General features: G+C 46.9%; 1 protein-coding gene across 2 annotated transcripts in view; it reads right to left on the bottom strand.

The window, feature by feature from the left end:
* Nucleotides 1–19,787, bottom strand: part of arhgap24 (Rho GTPase activating protein 24) — a 59,533-nt gene extending 39,746 nt beyond the window's left edge. The window contains exons 1-2 of one of the 2 annotated variants that reach the window (XM_030341476.1): nucleotides 15,200–15,520; nucleotides 9,646–9,873 (exon numbers count right to left, since the gene is read on the bottom strand). In XM_030341476.1, the coding sequence (XP_030197336.1) occupies nucleotides 9,646–9,873; nucleotides 15,200–15,292 (321 nt within the window). In that variant the 5' untranslated portion in view covers nucleotides 15,293–15,520. Of the gene's footprint in view, nucleotides 1–9,645; nucleotides 9,874–15,199; nucleotides 15,521–19,083 lie in introns of those variants that run through there. The other variant, XM_030341477.1, reaches the window with a different exon arrangement.
* Nucleotides 19,788–20,325: the final 538 nt, after the last annotated feature.

Raw genomic sequence — 20,325 nt, forward strand, 5'->3', positions numbered from 1 at the left:
CTTGGCTAAATTAGCGTCGCACCTTCCGACCTTTGGCGACATGTGATCGCCGTTAGAGCGACGCTTATCTCGCCTGCGGGGAGAGGCTAACGATGCTAACGCAGGCAAGCTGTGGACGGGGGTCCAGCTCGCCACTGACTTCTAAGGGAGGTTTTTTTCGGTCGGCCTGCTTCCTGCTCAGAGGCTACGGACACATGATTAGAGAGAGGGCTTTAATAAGCCATAAACACCGTGACAAGCAGGAAGCTGACCCTAACCGGAGGAGACCCGACACCCCTAGCGACAAGACTTAAAAAAGGCTGTGTCGCGGGCTGGGAAGGGATCAGGCCCAGCGGAGAGGGGGGATTGTTGCTGTTTTGTTGAGCACAGCAATAGAGAGGTCTGGACCAATGTCACATGATGACATCCAAGTGGTTCACAGAATGCAGTGTAAAATGCATCAGTGGTCGTGCAACACGTGAGATTTTTTTAAAGGGATTACGACTAAGCAACATGAAAGCGACCACAGTTGGGTTGTTAGGTATGACTCATACTACTACTACTACTGCTATTACTGTTTGTGTTTGCATGTGGGAGTGTGTTAGCCTGACGACATGAGCGGGATTACAACCAAAAGCCGCCACAAGTGAATTGTTAGGGATGACATCATGCTACCACAAGTAGTTCTACTACTGCTGTAAGTGTGTGTGTAGGTTTGTATGTATGCGTGTAATGTGTATGCATGCATGTTTGTGTGTATGCGTGCGTGTGTGTGTGTTTGCGTGCGGGTTTGTTTGTGTGTTTGCGTATGCATGCATGCACGCGTACGTGTGCGTGCATGTGTGTGTGTACAGCCAAGAATACATGTACGTCTGTGTGGGCTGATCTGGGTGTGTTCCGACCACCGGAGCCATGTTTTCTTCCTCTATATTATAACAATTTTTCCTTAAAAACCACAACACTGGCGGGGTGCTAGCTCTCCCTCCCTCTCTCCCTCTCTCTCTCGGCCACAGCCACACTTTCCACAGGGGTGTTCTCCCCTCCTTGGGCTCTTGTTTTGCTGAAGAGGAACCCAGCCGTCTCAGACAAAACAATATTTATAGACCCGTGCCCAAAGCAGAGGACCACACCTCCCCTCCGCGGACCAGTGGTTTGCTGTTCTGTTCTCCGAGAAAATGTAGTGCTCTGTAAGGTCAGCTCCTGCACTGCTTCCATAGACAGCATTTGGGTTTGTAACAGGTCACCGAACCAGAGTGAATTGGAGTATTGTTTTTTATATTGCCTTCGTGTACATTGTATTTTGTGATGGTAGTGGTGGTGGTTGTGTACAAGCGCACCCACACAAACACGTACAAGCGCGCACACACACAAACACGTACAAGCGCGCACACACCCACACACACACACACACACACACACACACACACACACACACATACACGTACAAGCGAACACACTCGCACACACACACACAAACACACTCACACACACACACACACACACACACACACACACACACACACACACACACACACACACGCACACGAGTACAAGTGCACGCAAACACGCTCACACACAAACAGGGACATATACAAGAGCACGCACACACGCTCACACACACACATGTCCCTGGTGTTGTCCCACTACATGGGGAGCTGAGTGGTTTAAGAATAGAAAGGCATCATTTTGTCGCTTGGCATTTCCTTTTCAGAATAGCGCGTCTGGTGTATCTATTTTCTACGAGCGCACTGGGAAAGTGCAAAGCCCGCAGATTCAGCGTCGGAGATGGTCTCAGAGGTTGTCGGTTGAAATTCCTAACGCCAAATGTATTTATATAAAATGTATTTATTCCCGCAAGGCGGTGAAGCGCAGAGCAGAGGGCTAGCTTACTCTTTAGCGGTTAGGATGTTTCAGTCCCAGCCTCACAAGTTCCGGGTTCGAACCCCAATGTCCGGACTATCACTCTATCTGTCAGCATCCCTGAGCCACATGCCATAACCCCTATCTGCTCCTTAATAACCTGTACCTCTGTCCAGTGAATTCACTGTAAGTCACTTTGGATAGAAATGTGTGCTCCTAAAAATACAGCTGAGGTCAAGGCCTGGATTAAGGGCGCCGTTTTAGTCCGACCTCTGCTTACAGCGACGAGGGTGTTTACTGCAAGCGGCACACCAGGAATGTGTTTTCCCTTTCCCCGGAAGCACGAAGTTGAATACAGCAGCGATGCTGGAAAGGCAAAAGTTAGGATTCCTAGCTTCGGCAGCTGTTCAGTCACCCAAGGGTGCATTTCCGCATGTACACGCATGCATTTCACTAATTAGTCAAACCGGTGGAGGTCATACCTCCGTTTGGTAACACAGCCCCCCCTCCCCCCCCCCGCTCTCTCCCCCTTGATTGTCCCCAGGCTCACCTGGGGTCCAAATCCAGGCCAGATATAAACCAGCCGCACACACATGCGTCTTCATCAGCACATGAACAGACCCAAGACCCCCACCTGCCATACATGAAGCTGTATTTTTAAGTGTGCAACCATGTGGTGTTGTGGATAACTTTAGTTATAAATAATCTCGCGTCTCGCTCCCTCAATGTGACTGAAAGGCACAGAGGGTAACTACCATGATAACTGTCTCACTAGAACTCCTGTTGAGATCACAGACTCTTCCAGTGCCAGCTAAATGATTGTAATATGATGCCAGCCCTAAAATAAGACACAAACGAGGTAACCCCTTTTTTAATCAAAGTAGTTGTATTTTCTTGTCTCATCCCATTAGCCTGAGGAGTTAGCTTTTGGGGTTAAGTGTGTTGCTAACAGCATGTGTGCAGACGTGTGAGAAGGAAGCTTATTAGCACGGTAATAAGAGCACTGAGCTAGTGACCCAACAGCACCTTAATCACAAGGAAGATCACATGGTATGTACCAAGCACACTTCACACTGGGGATTCATAGTTGAACATACAGAATAGAGTTGAGTTCCTGGACTTAGGTCCCTATCTATCTTCACTATATATCTCCCCCCCCCCCCCCCCCTCTCTTCTTCCATTTCTTACTTTCCCCCTCTCTCTCGTATGAATGTGATCGTTTTTATTATTGTTCGTAGTATAGCCATAAAGAGACTATAAAGGGACTATTTTGATGGCTCCCCACTGCAGCACTGCATTGTCCATGTTCAGAGAAACACGGCTAGATATAAAAATACCAAGAATGACAGAAATGCTAACGTTAACGTGACCAGATTTCTGAAATGAGTTTGACGGACCATGCGTCAACAAAATATCTCACCCTAGTAAACCTGCTTCTTTGTAAACGACTACAAGACTCGGACTGACTTGACTCACCAGCTATGGATGGCCACAGGAGAGTTGGTATCAGTGTACAACTCAGAAACCAATTAGACAAATGATTGCAGAGAGCATTTCAATATGTTCATGTGATCGGTTGGGTCTTAATGCTCTGATTTATTGATTTAATGATTTGCGAGTCAATTTCGTAGACATAAAAAAATAAAATCAAGAATCATATTATGATGTTTGAACAGTTGTCCCCACCCTAGTCTACTCGAGGAAGGGAAACTCACTTCAGCTGAGGATCAATCCTATTTTGTTCGTTTTTCATTCCAAAAGTGTGAAATGAATGATTGATCAGTTGCTCCCTCCACCTTCCCACACAGAGGAGTGTGTTTGGGGAGGTCTCTTTGGCAATAGTTACACCAATTAGGAAACTTATAGAGGGAGCACAACTTGTGCCTTGGCTGTTAATATTTGATACCCTATGATCCAATGGCTGCAGGATAGCACATGCATTATTCTCTGTAGTGAATAAAAAAGCGAATTTTCATTGAATCTATGAAATTGTGGTCGTTGAGTAAATTCTTAATCTTGTTTTTATGAAGATGGTGTTTTTCCACCACCAGCAAATGTTTATGTTTCATTAAACTGTGCTAGTAGTAAAATCCAATAGTAATAAACATCCGAACTGCAATAGCAATAACAACAAAAATGATGAATTTGACTGACAAATGAAAGTGATTAACAAAGGCGCTCTAAAATGAACCAATAACACCTCTTTTACAGATCTTCCTTAATATAAGTCACGTCTATATGTACTACGCCCCTTTCTACTGTAGGTTTCTGGCGTCTCGGGTGTTGAAGCTCACAGCTGAAAGGTACCGGGTTCGATGCCCAGTGTCTGCAGCCTAAGCTTTGAGGTACCATAGGGAAGAGATGGCTCACAGCTGCTCCTGAATGACTGTAAGAGGCTTTGGATGAACGTGTCTGCTAAAAGAAGAAGTAGGAAAAAACGAAGCAAGGAGTCGGGGCTCTGGGCCAGAGTCCAGGTCCCACCGGGCCAGAGTCATTCCTCATTAAGGAGTAAAAGTGAATGAGGTGTGAAAGCTCCTTCAGAAAGTACGTAACCTCAGTGAACTGCCTTTTATATGGTTTATATTAACCGGTATTCTATCATTAGTCATCCTTTACACTCCATTTACCGTTGGAAGTACAAAAAAAACACAGGTTTGTCGAACCTAGTGGAAAGTCAAAGTCAAAATGTTTGATTTCTTAAAGGTGCAGTGTGTAGAATTTAGTGGCATCTAGCGCAACGGAATTGGAAGATATGGAATCAAATATAATTTTTGCATGTTTGAATGTGTGTATAATCCGATGAAAACATAAATCCTTGTGTTTCTAGTAACTCAGAACGAGCCCTTTATGTCTCCATAGGGAGGAGGTCCTCCATGGAGCCCACCATGTTGCAACGCCATGTTGGTTAAGCAGCTCAGGACGGACCAACAACTTGACACTTGGCTGCTCGATACTGTTGTACACAATTAAATCCTTTTGTACCAGGACAGACCACCATAGCTTCTCCTCTGTCGTTTGAAAGGAAGAGCTGAGGGGGGTATTCAGTCGCTTTCAATCTGCAACCTCACTGGCAGATGGCGCTAAATCCTACACATCACTCCTTTAAAAATATGCATATTATCTGTCAAATAAAAAATACTTTTAAATCAAGCTAGTAAACACACTGAGTTTGTTTCTTTTCAAAGTTTGTGCAAGCCTTGATGTGAGACTCTTTATATATTTCTGTACGTGGGTTTGCATGTGTGTGTTTCTGTATGTGTATGTGTGTGTGTGTGTGTTTGTGTGCATGCATGTGTGTGTGTGTGTGCATGCAAGGGTTTGCGTTTGTGTATGCATGTGTGTATGCATGTGTGTATGTGTGTGTGTGTGTGTGTGTGTGTGTGTGTGTGTGTGTGTGTGTGTGTGTGTGTGTGTGTGTGTGTGTGTGCATGTATGGATGTGTTGTGTGGGCGTGTGTGCGTGTTTTAGAGCCCCTCGCAGCGACCTTAAGACCTAGCCTCTCAGCAGCTTATTACAACCTTCTCACTCGCTGGCGTTTCAAACGGTGGCGCATTAAAGTAATCCCCATGCATGAGTCTGATTTATCTGTCTCCCTCTAGACCAAAGCCCACGGAATGGCGCCGATAAGAATCCACACTGCCAGAGCGCCGGCCCTGCCGAGGCCAAAACATTCCCAGCTTGGCGGTGAGGATGTTAGCTGACACCAGAAATCAAGTGGCACCTTGCTTCAAAGCAAAACGCTCCCACACGGCCAAGCTGAGGACGGATTCAACTTTGCTGGCTAACTGAAAAGAAGGAACTATATAAATACCTTTCAACTGTATAAATGACAACTCCAAAAAAACGGACGTATACCAATGAAGTAAATTAAAAAGAGTATCAAAAAAAGTACTACTATTTAGTCATTTAGCAGACGGTTTTATCGAAAGCCTCATAGATAGCCTATATTAAGGAGAAGGTAGGCATTAAGGAATCTTGCTGAATGATGCTGGGAGCCCAACACCCTAGGCCCCCACTAGACTATCTGGCTTTAGGGATAATAGCTTCAAAGGCTGGAACAACAAACGCTGATCTCACATTTTGTTAAAACACACCAATTAGCATAATTGTAATGGAGGACTACTTCTTCACACACCCTGAAGACCTGTTCACGAGGTGATATCGTAGGGCAAACACAGGTGTTCCTCATAACACTAATTATAGGTCTGCTCCACTTTACGTACCAGGGCAAGGATGGTGGACTCAACTGGTGGATATAACTCTTCTACCCGTGCCCCGTAAAAATACCAGCCCAACAATTAGTGCTATGAGCGATGACCCCGCTGAGAAAAAGGATCCACCACCTCCGTGGTTTTATACTTCAGCATCAGCGCCAAGACACGCCACCACACGCTCACACTGGAACTTGTTAAACCGTTCAGCTGGCAAGTGTCACACACGCCGCGCGGGCTCTGTTTCTGAACTAATAAACCCCGCTATAGGAGCGACGTCGGTCCGAGAAGACCACCGCGCCGTGGGACCAGCAACTGTTATCTGCTGCAGTCCAGACCCCCGCCCCCTGCTCTCGCCTTACCCCTCTGAGCGCGTGCAGACGCAGCCGAGCGGCAGTGCCTTTGAGGAGCGCGGGGCGCGGGCGGGCTCTCCCTGTCTGGCTGGTTGGAGTATGGATGGTGGTTGGCAGCCCCACTGCCTTTATTTACGATTACGTATTGTGGTGCGGTGAGGGTGTCTAGACTGATGTGTGTGTGTGTGGGTGGGTGTGTCAGGGGGACGATTCGTTTAGGAGTCAGAAAGAGAATAGGGTGATTGGCGTACACAAGAAAGGTAGGAGTTTGGTATGCACCCCTAAATGCTTTTGTAACGAACTGCATGAGCTGATTTGATATAACAGGCAAATATATGAGGTTATGATCATACTATATTATGTTATACATTATGTTGTACATGGTTCACTATACATGATGGAATTAACATTTCTTTGCACGAGTGCCTACTATACTGAAACTTAATTAGTCTTTGCCTGTGTGTCTGCAGTGGGCAGCTGTATCGAGGGGTGGGGGGGGGGGGGGGGGGGGGGGGGCATGTCAACAGAGTGGTGATGCCAAACGCACGCGTGCTCAAACCCCCCTCCCACACACACAAACACACACACACACATGCTTCCCTGACCCTTCACCCGAATCTCCTCTCCCATTCCTCAGATTCCAGGGAGCGGCTGGGTACTGATGAAGTGACACAGACACACACACACACACACACACACACACTAAAACACACACACACACACACACACCCTTGCATGGTGACAACAACAGCGGTCCATAACTCCTCATCCCCACAATCATCATCATAACAGCCATCATCATCCTCATCATCCAATCTTAGCGGATCGAAACATTCCGCTGCAGTTACTGCTTGAGCATCAACATATATCACAAAGTTGAAGTCGTTGCATTATCAGATAGTTATACGCAGGGAATTAGGGATAGTGTATGTACTTATTGCTGCATGCTATTGTATGCGCATGTGAAAATAGGAGAAGTAATTTCCTTTGGCTAGCTGTGTCTGTGTTTCTCTGTTTGGTTCGGTACGTTTTACTATCCTTACCTGAATGTTTCATGCATGTTATTTATGGGCAACAGAGGACGCCATTAGCAGTAGCGGTAAATAATGGGAAAGTAATAGGTAACAAACGCCTTGCCTCACACGAGCTGACAATAACAATCTGAATATAGATCCACATTGTCATTGTGTGCGTATGTGTGTTTGTGTGTGTGTGTGGGTGCATGTGGGTTTTATGACTCTGAGAAATAATGCAACAGAGAGCCATTAACTATTCATTTCTAAATCAGTCGGCTCCACGCTCAGAGATCAGGACGCCTGAACATTCCAGTGTGAACCTTTAAGAAGCATTTTTAAACTGGGAGCATCCAAAGAGGCCTATCTCCGTATTATCTCCATCTGGAAACAACTTTCCTTTTCTTCCGACTTCTCTTTAGGTACTTTTACTTTGTGGGGGAGTGTGTGCGTGCGTGTGTGTCTGTGCTCGGGAGTGCATGTGTGTGTGCGTGTGTGCGTGCGTGCGTGCGTGCGTGCGTGCGTGCGTGCGTGCGTGCGTGCGTGTGTGTGTGTGTTAGCGTGTTCGGGAGTGCATGTGTGTGTGTGTGTGTGTGTGTGTGTGTGTGTGTGCGTGTTCGGGAGTGAATGTGTGTGTGTGTGTGTGTGTGTGTGTGTGTGTGTGTGTGTGTGTGTGTGTGTGTGTGTGTGTGTGTGTGTGTGTGTGTGTGTGTGTGTGTGTGTGTGTGTGCGTGCGTGTGTGTGTGTGTGTGTGTGTGAGTGTGTGTGCGTGTTCGGGAGTGAATGTGTGTGTGTGTGTGTGTGTGTGTGTGTGTGTGTGTGTGTGTGTGTGTGTGTGTGTGTGCGTGTGTGTGTGTGTGCGTGTTCGGGAGTGAATTTGTGTGAGTGTATCTGCGAGACTGTTCCGCCCTGCTAGCCACGGAGATTTAGGGACTTTGAACACATTGCTCTGTGCCTGGCCTAGTTTTTTGTTAAAGTTTTATTAAAGTTTTCCACTGAAGACGTAAAAAATAAGTTACCGTTTTAAAGGGGGAAAATGTCTATCTGAAATGTATGTAGTCTCTCCCCAAGAAGTAGGGCAAAGGAAAGAGAAACGACTCGACTTTACTGAACACTATCTTCCGCCGGCAGCGGAAGTTTGTGGGGAATAATGAATGAATAGATGGTAGGAAAGGGATAAACAAAAGAAGAGAAAGCTTCTGGAACTATCTGAACTCACTAATTGATCTGAGAGCGCTTTCCAGGGCTTTTAACGTCAGTTTATGTACGAGAGATGCTGTCCAGGAGCGGGTCATTCTCCAGGAAAACCCTTTAACTGGTACCGATCTATCAAACACAAAGTACACCAAGAACAACAATGGAAGAACGCTTTCTTTGCGTCCGAACCAAGGGTTGAGTAGCATGCAGGGGTACCGACTAAAAAGGTTTCCATTCCTGCTGGAAAATCACAGTCACTGGGAAAACGACACCCAGACAAAGGGAAGACAGTGTCGGGAATGCTTACATCAGTCCACAGTACTGACGTTCCATGTTGACTCCTCCAAGCCAGCGCTCTGCTGTTTACCTTCAACATAAAACCACCTTCACGTCGCCCCGATGCTTCTCTGATGTTGATCCAGTTCCTTCCATGAGTCTAACCCAATAACCCTCCATCCTCGCTTCTTTAAGCTTTTTTCGGAGTTTGTGGAGCGTCTGACGACAACAACCGCTGCAGTGACTCGCATTGTTGTTGCTATTCCCACCAGTACACTATCCAGCACACGGATACAAGAAGGGGAAAATCAAAGCAGTGTTATGACAGTCAGGGTCCCTCCCAGGATCTAGGCCAGGAGAGGTACGCTACGACATCATCTTCTGCTCCGTAACAAAGGCTGTCCTACTGCACCCACCGGAGATTTCTCGTGCTAAATTTATGTATTGTAATTATTACCGTCTTTCAGAGAAAGACGGAAGACCTCCTGTATAGAAATGAAGAAAACGTGCGGCCACCTTTATGGTTTCCAGGATGACGGAGGAACTATAAAATAGATTTAATAAAAGCCATATCTATATATATTCCATATGCAGACATCTTACACAATCGACCATGGCAGAGGAGCCTTTGTGATTGAGGCGTGCTATATAAACACGCTTCCTTGGCTGTGGTTGGATCGTCGGGTTGCTTAGGTAACGGTAAGAACAGCGTAACGGCCACAGGGTGGGTTTCCTCTGGCCTCTCCTCAGACTCACCAGGGCCTTGTTCTCCTCCTCGTCCTTGTAGTAGCACAGCTGCTCCCTGCGCAGCACGAACCAGCGGGTGTGCCAGGTCTTCACGAAGCCGCCCTGCTTCTTCAGCCACCCACACCGGACGACCCGGGCCGGCCCGCCGCCGGGCCCCGGGACGTGGGCGGCGGGGCCCCCGACTCTCTGGGAGACCGCCTGGTCCTCCATCGAGAGAGGCGGCGCAGGAAACGCGATCTGTGAACAAGTGGAAGGATATTTACCATTGTGTTATTTACTATTGTGCTATTTACAATTGCGTTCGGAAACGAAGGACAAAGTGAAGCAAATGTATTGACTTGTGATGTAGACTCAAACTAACCGTGAAGGCTATTTAGATGTAAGCCATTGAAAGCAGGAGAGGTTAGGTCGAAATAGGCCAGTCATTTATTGAGTCAGTAAAGAGCTCTATAAAGGGACCTGGCAAATGGTTTGGCGGGCTGCTGTTATAGTTATGGTTTTTAATATCCCTCGTTATTAGTCGAGTTGTTTTGTCACGAAGTGTTTCATGAATTAAATAACAAAGTCAACGTGTTCTGGCACTGCGTACCGCTGTGATATGTTCAAGATCCATGATGATAAACTGCATATATTACATGTTCTGATGCGTGTGTGTTATCCTGAGAAATCTGAGAAAGGGGAAAACATCTAAACCCCCCCGCCCACGTGCCAATGTTCTCCCACTTGTCTAGGGGTTTCTTGTTCTGTTTCTCTGTCTCTCTGTTTTCATCTTCTATTGCATAAGACTCCCTGTCTCTGCCTGTTGAGACAAGTAACCGCTCTCACACGGTTTAAGTCCACAATTAGCACAGGCATAAAATGTTAAGGATGTTATGGATGTTAAATCCATCCTTGCTCACAAAGGACGTTGAATGTTGACTTTAAATAATTCATCAAAGACTATTTTAACACCTGTTGTGTCTCTCTTTTAATTAACTGCTGCTAGAGTCTTGTCTGTGTGCAGAAATGTCTCCCAGTTCTCTTCTCCTTTAACCCCACCAACCTGATACCCAAAACGAACCGCTAAGTTATAACATAATACCTAAGCTTACACTTTTTACCTCAACTAAAGAAGAGTATCTAAGCTTAAGGCCCAATCCCATTTACCCCTCTGCCTTGTTTTGAAAGGGTAAGGGTAAGGGGGAGGGGTAAGGGTAAGGGGTAAGGGGTAGAAATGGGATTGGGCCTCATTGTTGTCATAAATGTGTAACTTGAACAAGCTGGAGCTTGTTCATTGGCCCCATGACATGTCATTCCATCCCCCTAGTCAGTGATTGGACAGTGGATGAGGGCAATATTTCCACAATAAACAAAAACACAATGTACATTTCTCTTCCCCCTACTAATTTCTTCCCGTTGGAATAATTCTGAAAATGTACAGCGAGAGATTTGGTTTGATTAAAAAATGGCCTAGATTAAGTACTTTAATATTTATGAAAATGGAGGAGGAGCAGGAAATAAAATGAATGCCACAGTGTTTGTCAAAGTATGTCATTTACTGGCTTGATGAATGAATGACACGTTGAATGCGCACGAGACAATAGTAAGACATACCCAAAGTTTGCTAGCCTTCCCACACAATGTATGATATACATATAACCTACACATGGCTCCCATTCCTTGGTGGTCTGGAGTCGTCAGAGAGACAGGTCATATGGATTACAAAGCACATGTTGTTCACTCTTCTTCATCAACATAAACGTTTGGAACACGAGACCGGCTTGACGTACATAAAAATAAAACTGTGTGTTCCTCAGCATTGGGAAGTTATTTTGTGGTACAAGGGACAATAGATTGAATTATTCTGGTATCAGATTCATGTATATATATGTGCAGTATCTATTCTGCTATTGTTTTGACTCTAGGTTTGGGATAAAGTATGGGGGAAATAAGTAACTCATATCGTCTGTTGTCCCAAGATGATTGGTTGTTTCATGAACAAAGTCTTGAGTGTGCGCGGGCACACACGCACACACATGCACAAACACACACAAAAAGGCATTTAAAGTCTATGAAAGCTTCATCAGAACCATAAATCCGCCCTCAACAGTGTACCATCTCCTACAACATGATGCACCGTCCTGAACTCATCTGTTCCCCGGTAACCCTTCCTCTGACGGCCTGCTGCCGTCCTCACCCGCGGCCACACACTCAGCGGTCCGAGGGAAGACATTAGGTCTGGGCGCCGTCCAAACGACCAGGGGAACCAGAGGAGATCCAGATGAGCACCAGATGTGGGCGTGCAGCGCTTGGCCTCGTCAGCAGCGGCGGCGGAACAAGTGCATCAGGAGGACATGTGACCTCCCACTGCTTCGGCTGGCAGTCTGCGGCAAGAGCCGACTGGATTTATGTGTGTGCGAGTAGGCTGTAATATATGGATGTAAATATTAGGGAGCAGTTCAAATATTATTGAAGCTACTGGAGATTTGTTGGTTTGTTGATAATATCGGCTCATATCACTGTGGTGTAAGTACTGCACTTCCTCAGCTGTTGGTAACATGAAGGAAATAATAATAAAGTATCTATTGAGCTATGGTGGCGGGATCCAGCTGATACAGCGGGCTGAAGAACTGGAGCTGTGCTCCAGGCTAAGGAGGACTTAAGCACACTTAATGTGGCTTCATAAGGCTTTTCTTTACTCCTGGTTCTCTTTTACACACAAACCTTTGAACACACAACCACTAAAGATCAACAAAACAAGGGCACTACCACCAAAACCAACGCACGCACAAACACACACACAACACAAACCAACACAGTCAGACAGTCACACACACACACACACACACACACACACACACACACACACACACACACACACACACACACACACACACACACACACACACACACACACACACACACACACACACACACTCCACTAAAACCAACACACAGACATAGACACACACACAGACTTGCCAGCAGCAGCAGCAGCAGCATAGAGGTGACACGCCCATCTGTTTATAAGGGCCCCCGCGGTGCTCTGTCGGGCTAGCACCACAGCGCTAGCACGTAGCGGCCAGGACTCCTACTCAGTGATAGATTCATCCTGCGTATGCTACCGCTAGGCTACTCTCCCTCCATCCCCGCTACCACTGCTGCTGCTCATGTGTTTCCGCTCAGACAGAAAACACGTAACTCTGTGAGTTGTCGTTGTAAGTTACGATAATAGCTGTAGTTCTCTGTTATAATGATGGTTGTAGTTCTGTTATAATGACGGTTGTAGTTCTCTGTTGGGCCTATGTAAATATGAGTGTCATGTGCCTTGTTATTGTACTCAGTATTCTTACAGCAAGAAGGGATTTTGGTGACAAGATGTGTGTTGTGTTATGCACGTACCGGTTCACTCTATGGGTATCAATGACATGTGAGCACGTGATACATGATAACACATTAAGAGGGAATATAAAACTGGACCCACACCAAAACACCCCCAACATGTCACTGAGGAGTAATAACAATCTGCTTCGTATCTGACACATCACTAAAACAATTGCAACACTAGTGTGCGTGTCTGTGTGCGTCTCTCTATGTGTGTTTGTGTGTGTGTCTCTATGTTTGTGTGTTCGTCTCTCTATTTGCATGTGTTTCTGTGTGTGTGTCTCTATGCGTGTGTGTGTGTGTGTGTGTGTGTGTGTGTGTGTGTGTGTGTGTGTGTGTGTGTGTGTGTGTGTGTGTGTGTGTGTGTGTTGGTACATGTGCGTGTGTCATGGATGTGCATGTGTGTGTCATGGATGTATGTGTGCGTGTCATGGATGTTTAGGTGTGTGTGTGTGTGTGTGTGTGCGTGTATGTAGTTGTGTGTGTGTGTGTGTACGTATATGTAGGTATGTGTGTGTGTGTGTTCGTGGATGTGTGGGTCTATGAATATGTGGGTATGTGTGACTCTGTGTCAGCGTGTGTCGACGTGCCTGTGTGAGCAGTTGTGCAGCATAACATTTCCCTCCATATAGCCGTGTGTGTGCCTCGGTCCGCACTGTATCCCAAAGTCACCGGGGTCAGCATGTAACAGTGCTGCTTTGTCCCCCGGGTTCGTCGACCGTGTCCAGACTGAAAGACCCCATTGATGACCCTCATAAATAAAATATTCCATCTAGTAAATCAGACATGTATACAGACGTGTATTAATCTTTTCTATTTTCTCCTCCCCATCCTCAGCAGAGTAATAAGACAAGAAATTGTGAACTAACAAAAATACAATAAAACACCTTGACGGCTGGCTATATATTTCAGCCATTTTTACGGTTTGTTTTTGTAATTTGAGCTTTTTATAGGAAAGCCCAGCAGAGCTTAACCCCTGGTGCAGCAGTCCCCTATGTGGCAGCAGAACCCCCCGGGAAGGGGCGCTCAGAGCTTGGGCAGGAAACCAGCAACAGAAAGGGGCGGGCTGACGGCTGGTTCCGGGATATTCGACCAAATAAAACTCATTTGTTTAAGTGAGTTTGCAGTCCATATAGCAGCAGTTTTGATTTGCAAACACAGGTTCCCAATATGAAAACCTGAGAACTTGTGGAACAGTGGAAAGCCCACTACCTCACTGAGGTCTCTAAGTTCCCGCTTTAAGTTCACATGAGACTATGGTTTGTGTCAGCAACGTGAGCAGCCAGGAGATAGGATTATTTGGAGGGGGGAGGTGTGAAAGTCCGTAAAGCATGCTTGATGAGTTCTTATAAAACAAAACTATGAAACGGGATGCGGGTTAGCGTGTGGTGGCCGCCAGCGCCCTGGGCTCCGCCGTCATCGGCCGGCAGCTGTTCTCGTCCAGTGCGTACACACGGCGGGTTTGTTCCCCTCGGTATCGGAATGAGATTGAGCACAGAGCATATAAACATGGTGATTATCGTTTGACGAGTCCCGCGTCTGAAACACTAGCCCGCCTGTGATCCCTAAAATGAAAAACGAAAGTTCAAAAGGGAGCCAAGCTCCCGATGCACTTCTGTCCTCGAAATTTGAACTTCACTGGGACCCAATATGACCCTATGATGAGATGATGTGTCACTGGTGGACCCTCGGCTACAAATAAATGGGTATTTTCAATACAATCAATAAGCGAGTGGCAATTTATTTCTGGACATTCCCTTTCGTTTCCAAACATGACTCACACAACAAGGCTATCCATCCAAACACGCTATTCATTCACCAACCATCTAACACAAATCGCTTCATCATCTACTGCCACTTAACACGCTTCATTATTCCCAGATGAATAGGAAATGTTCTTTCTTATTCGCCTCCTTTAGCAAGTGGCAGACAGCCCCATGAGCAGGGCCGTCTGTCCGTCTGTCTACAGTCGTGTTCATTGCTGCCTCACAGCTGTCGTATGCTACATTCGTCCTATAGCCTGCTGTTTTATGACCCGGTCTCCATATCAATTTTCTCAAGGACATTAAAGCCAAAGCCTGATGGCTAAATATAGAAGCACAGAAAAGCCACAATGGTTCGGGGAAAAGAGAACAACCAGCGTTGACTTCTAAATATATCCAATACAGGAAGGAGCTTGAGGGACTTTGATTTTACTTACTTTTTTCTTGCAACCTTTTCTTGCATAGATTCTTGAGTTTTTCTCGAAATATGAAACTGATGGGACGTACGGCTTCACATCAACCTGCTTCATTGCGTTTTTGAATTGGATCACTGATTAGTCGATTGGTCCCAAAAATAATGCAATCTCATGTTTTAGACAGCTGGATAAAACATTACGCTCAAAACCAATCAGCCTAAAATCAGCTGAGCAAATTCACTTGAACTAAAACAGCAAAAGAAAGGCTGCAAACATGACAATCTACTGCGCTTAAACCATAAACACATTACTTCCAACACAGTCCATGAGTGCTTCATCAACCATGCAAATCAAACTTCTCCTTTCGGTTGTTTCACAGCGTCACGCCTCTGTGTCGCAAGGTGGCCAGCATGCAAAACGCTCTGCTTTTAAAAGGCCCGGCATTAGGATTCACACGAGGAGCTGTGTGGCGGGCCATCACAGATTCATGCCAGCGTTGACAAGCCTCATCCCAGACCGGCAGCGCCCGCCTCTCTCTCAAGCATGATGGGCAGAGCTCTCAGAGAAGTGCAGATGACAACCGCCCTCTGGAGGAGGTAAATCAGACGGAGGCAGTGAGTGACAGAGGGCTTTGCCCTTGAAACACTTGGCATGGTGTTTCCCACACGGAGAGAGTGGTAACTTCAGAACTGTACTTCGAGAGGAGACTGTTGTGGGCCGATCTACAAAGCCACAGTCTTTATCTACTCAGCTATTTACCTGTTAGCCATCTTTCTTTACTGGCAGCTCCCCAGTTCATATTATTTTCTTTTTGTAATTGTCATTCTGGCTCTTATTAATGTTGTGATGAATACACACTTAACAAAGGGTATGCATGATGTTTACAGAAGTCTAAAGAATTTGATTCTTCTTCGTAATATCCACACTTTGAAGTTGTTATTACAAAACAGACTGAAGACAGACTCCATTAAAACCAGCGGGGCACTGAAAATGCACTCCGCACGATCTTTATATAACACCCGCTGGTCATGCTGTAAACCCCTTTAAATATCCCAGGCCAGCTCCCTTTGTCCCATCAGAGCACCCCCCACCCGTAGTCTGGTCACGACTGGGTCTCGTCGTCAGCCTGTATGTACCGAAGACAAATATAACCCCCTGTCACCGAAGCTGCATGTTGGGGGGAAGAGAGAGAGAGAGAGAGAGAGAGAGAGAGAGAGAGAGAGAGAGAGAGAGAGAGAGAGAGAGAGAGAGAGAGAGAGAGAGAGAGAGAGAGAGAGAGAGAAGGCAGTTTCTGTTGACCTCTAGCAAAGTCACAGAGAGATGAGAAGCGGGGCCAGTTTCCCCCTGTGCTGTGTTACTCGCTACTCTTTGGTAAAGAAGATGAGGTTAAGCAGGGTGAAACGGCTTCATGTGGAAGAACGGTCAGACCCATCCCGTCTCGTGCGAAGTTGCGCACACATATGGATCGGGAAAGAATACACTTGGCTACGTCTGCACACGGGCCTATTGACGCAGACTGCAGGGTGATCACTGATTGGAAAATCGGTGTAACCGCAATAAGAGTCAACTAAACACACCCACGACCACACACACACATACCCCCACGCAAGCACACACACACACAGATACAGACACGTGCAAACACACACAGCTAGACACAGACAAATGCACACACTCAACACAGCTACACACAGACACACACAGAATGCGTGTTTGTTTCTATATTTATAAATGGATGTGTGCACCAACTGTGCTCTCCCATGATCCTTGCATGTGTCACGCACTATGTCAGCGTATAAAACCCTGAGGTCCTTCCAAAAACCCATTCCGCATGCTGACTCACACTGGCATACTGAAAGTGTTTTCCAGTAACCCTAACAAGTCATAATAAAAGCCATTATTCAGCTGGTGCCTTCTGCAGCATCTGACCCTGCTGATGTCCTTTTCAGACAGAGTTACAAGAACTCTTTAGACCCATGTAGCTGTTTCTGGGATGTGACGGTCATCTGTTCCCAGGTGTGTCTGACATGTCGCGAGAGGGTCAAACTTTACAACAGCCTTTTGCCTGTTTGCATGGAATCTGAAGGAAGGTGTACTCTGTGTAGTTCATTGGCAAGAATTACACTAGCTCAACTGGTAGAACCTGGCATTAATGCTCCCACTGCTAATAATATAACAACTCAATGGTATTATAGGACACTTTGGATAGTGTGTCCAGTCCACCAAACATCATCCATATCCAGCATCAGTTTATAACACTTTTGAATGGAATTGGTTCTATATTTGCATTTTGAAAGTGTAATTAAATGAGTGCTGGGTTTGGGTTTGCTCTCATGTCTCGTTTCCACGGTTCCTTCTGGTTCCTCTCCATCCCATAAACACTAACCCTAAACACACAGCCTGACCTGGAGCCACAAGGCAGAGCAGCAGCTGAGCTCCCCCAACACACTGCAGCACACATTCCTGGACAACACCATGGTGGACCGTGCCCTACCACATGGAGTATGGTTTATTCAGCCTGTTTCCTTCTTTCATTTGTATTTATGCTTTTTCTTTTTACGACAATTTTTACCTTTACCTTTGACTTCAACCTTCAACCTCAGTGTTGCAGATTTTAAGACCTCAACGAGAAAGGTCTCATTATGGTCTCATTAAGGTCTTAGTGAGACCTTGATAGTGCATACTCCATCAGTGCCTAATATGCTTATAGTTAGAAACATCTGAATTTATTTCTGCATTCGCTATCCCTCGGTACGGATCTCTTTACGTAAAACGGTCGTGCTATTATATTCTTATGTTCCTTATACATTCACTCCCCTTATATTCACGTATTCAGTCATTTAACCGACAATGTCATCCACAGCGACCGCCAGTGAATCCCGACACACGTCCTTCAGGAGCAGGTAGGGCTTGTGGTCACGCTTCTGAACAGAGTGCCGCTCTCCCTTTCCGCCCTTGCCCCTGACTGTACAGAACTTACTGCGAGTAAGCGATTCACGAGGCTCCTTCGGGCCACTGCTGCTTCTATTTGCCTCCATCCTGTAATGAGACGCCGGCGTGGCGGCCGTGCCAGAGCCTGCCCACCCAGGTGGCGCGCTGTAGATCAGTGACATGGATACCCACCGTTACCGCCGAATCACTTCCTCCTCTGCTCGTCTCCCCCCGAGCCCCTACATGACAGGAGAGCCGTGACTAATGTTTGCATCGTACCGCTGTGAAATGGAACTTCAAGGAGAACCAGTGGGTGGGTGGGGGGTGGGGGGGAGGAGGCTTTTTCTTTTTACGGTGTTGTGTCTCGACCTGTGCACTAAAGTGTGGCATGTTTCAAAAGAAGTGTAGCGTTTGATAGTTTATTAACTGCATCAAGGTAGCTAATAAAGTTGGCCGGCTCCATGGGGGGTGTCCGGTACATTGGGGGGTTTTATGGGGTACCTCGGTGTATCTAATAAACGGGGGACACACAGTAGTGGTAAACGACGCACTTTGCTGCATGGGTACGCATTGTGGCTGACTAAAGACCGGTCAGAGGCTGTTTGAAGGCGATTCATTAACTTCTGGGTGAAACCAGTCCAACCACACAAACTTGCCTCTATGCATATATACAGTAGGTCTTACATTAGCAGGTGGTTATAGCAACGCTTACTGAACAACAAGAACACCCTTCACAAATCGTGTTCCCTCTCCGTCAGATAGCAGGTCGTTAAATGTCAATCCGTTGCCAAGACAACAGTGTCTCTAAAAGCGTTGACTCGGTGTTGATGGGGTCTTCTGCTTGATTCACAGACGCAGTTGGACCATAAACCAAACAACCCTCTTTTCCGTCAAAGTAGCAAAGGATGTCAGCCGAAAATACAGCGAAATAACTGACGTCAAGCGATAAACAAAGCCCACTTCCATCCACTCACCCTGTTAGGGCTCCGGCCGCAGCAGTGGACTCTCTCAGGTGCAACAGGGTTAAATCCAGTCCGACGGGAGCGCTTGAGCCCAGCGGCGCACCGGGGACAGCGGCATAAGAGTAGTAGTAAATAACAGTAATCCTGGTCGCCGACCGTCCCGGACGCACGCCGTTTATCTCTGTGCCGCGGTAGCCGGTGCCCCCTCCTGTAGGAGCCCTTCTGCTGAGGCTCAGCTCGCGTGTCTCCCGGTGAGTGCGCTGCGATGACCGGACTGCTGGATCAAGTTATGGTTGTAAACTTTTCCTACACACCCTCCCGCCCCCCCGCCCTCTCCCCCTCCCGCTCCTCCTTCTCCTCTTCTTCTGTTGACCGGCTCGCTAGGCTACGGGAAAGTCTGCCTTTGTAGCCGCTTCAAGAGTGCGGAGGAAAGAGAGAGAGAGAGACGGCAGGCCACGGTCCGCGTTGTCACACACACGCCGAGACACACACACACACACACACACACGTACACACACTCACACGCACATACGCACAAACTGAGGAGGCAAAGGCAGCAGGAGGAGTCAATGGAGCACACACTCTCCCGTGCGCACTTTTCAACAAGTCGGCAGCCTGCTTAATGAATCCTTAGGGTCTTCCTCAAACAGCCTGACAGTCAGAGTGAGACGCGCTCACTCTGCGCTGAGCGTACGGAGAGAGAGAGAGAGAGAGAGAGAGAGAGAGAGAGAGAGAGAGAGAGAGAGAGAGAGAGAGAGAGAGAGAGAGAGAGAGGGAGGGGGAGAGAGAGAGAGAGAGAGAGAGAGAGAGAGAGAGAGAGAGGGAGAGGGAGAGGGAGAGGGAGAGGGAGAGAGAGAGAGAGAGAGAGAGAGAGAGAGAGAGAGAGAGAGAGAGAGAGAGAGAGGGAGAGGGAGAGAGAGAGAGGGAGAGAGAGAGAGAGAGAGAGAGAGGGGGAGAAAGAGAGAGAGAAAGAGAGAGAGAGAGAGAGAGGGAGAGAGAGAGAGAGAGAGAGAGAGAGGGGGAGAAAGAGAGAGAGAAAGAGAGAGAGCTGTGAGGGTGACTGTGTGTGTTGGGAGGGAGCGATGGGTGAGGGGAGGGGGGACTGTGAAAGAGGGAGAGAGGCAGAGAGAGGAAGAGAGAGAGGAAAAGAGAGTGAAAAGAGAAGGGGTGAGGGGTATTTGTGTGAGCATGTTTGAGGAAGTGTCAAGATGAGATTTATTCTTGAGACTGAGAAAGTCCCTCCTGTTGCAATCA

This window comes from Gadus morhua, chromosome 19 (assembly GCF_902167405.1).
Source record: "Gadus morhua chromosome 19, gadMor3.0, whole genome shotgun sequence".
NCBI lineage: Eukaryota > Metazoa > Chordata > Actinopteri > Gadiformes > Gadidae > Gadus > Gadus morhua.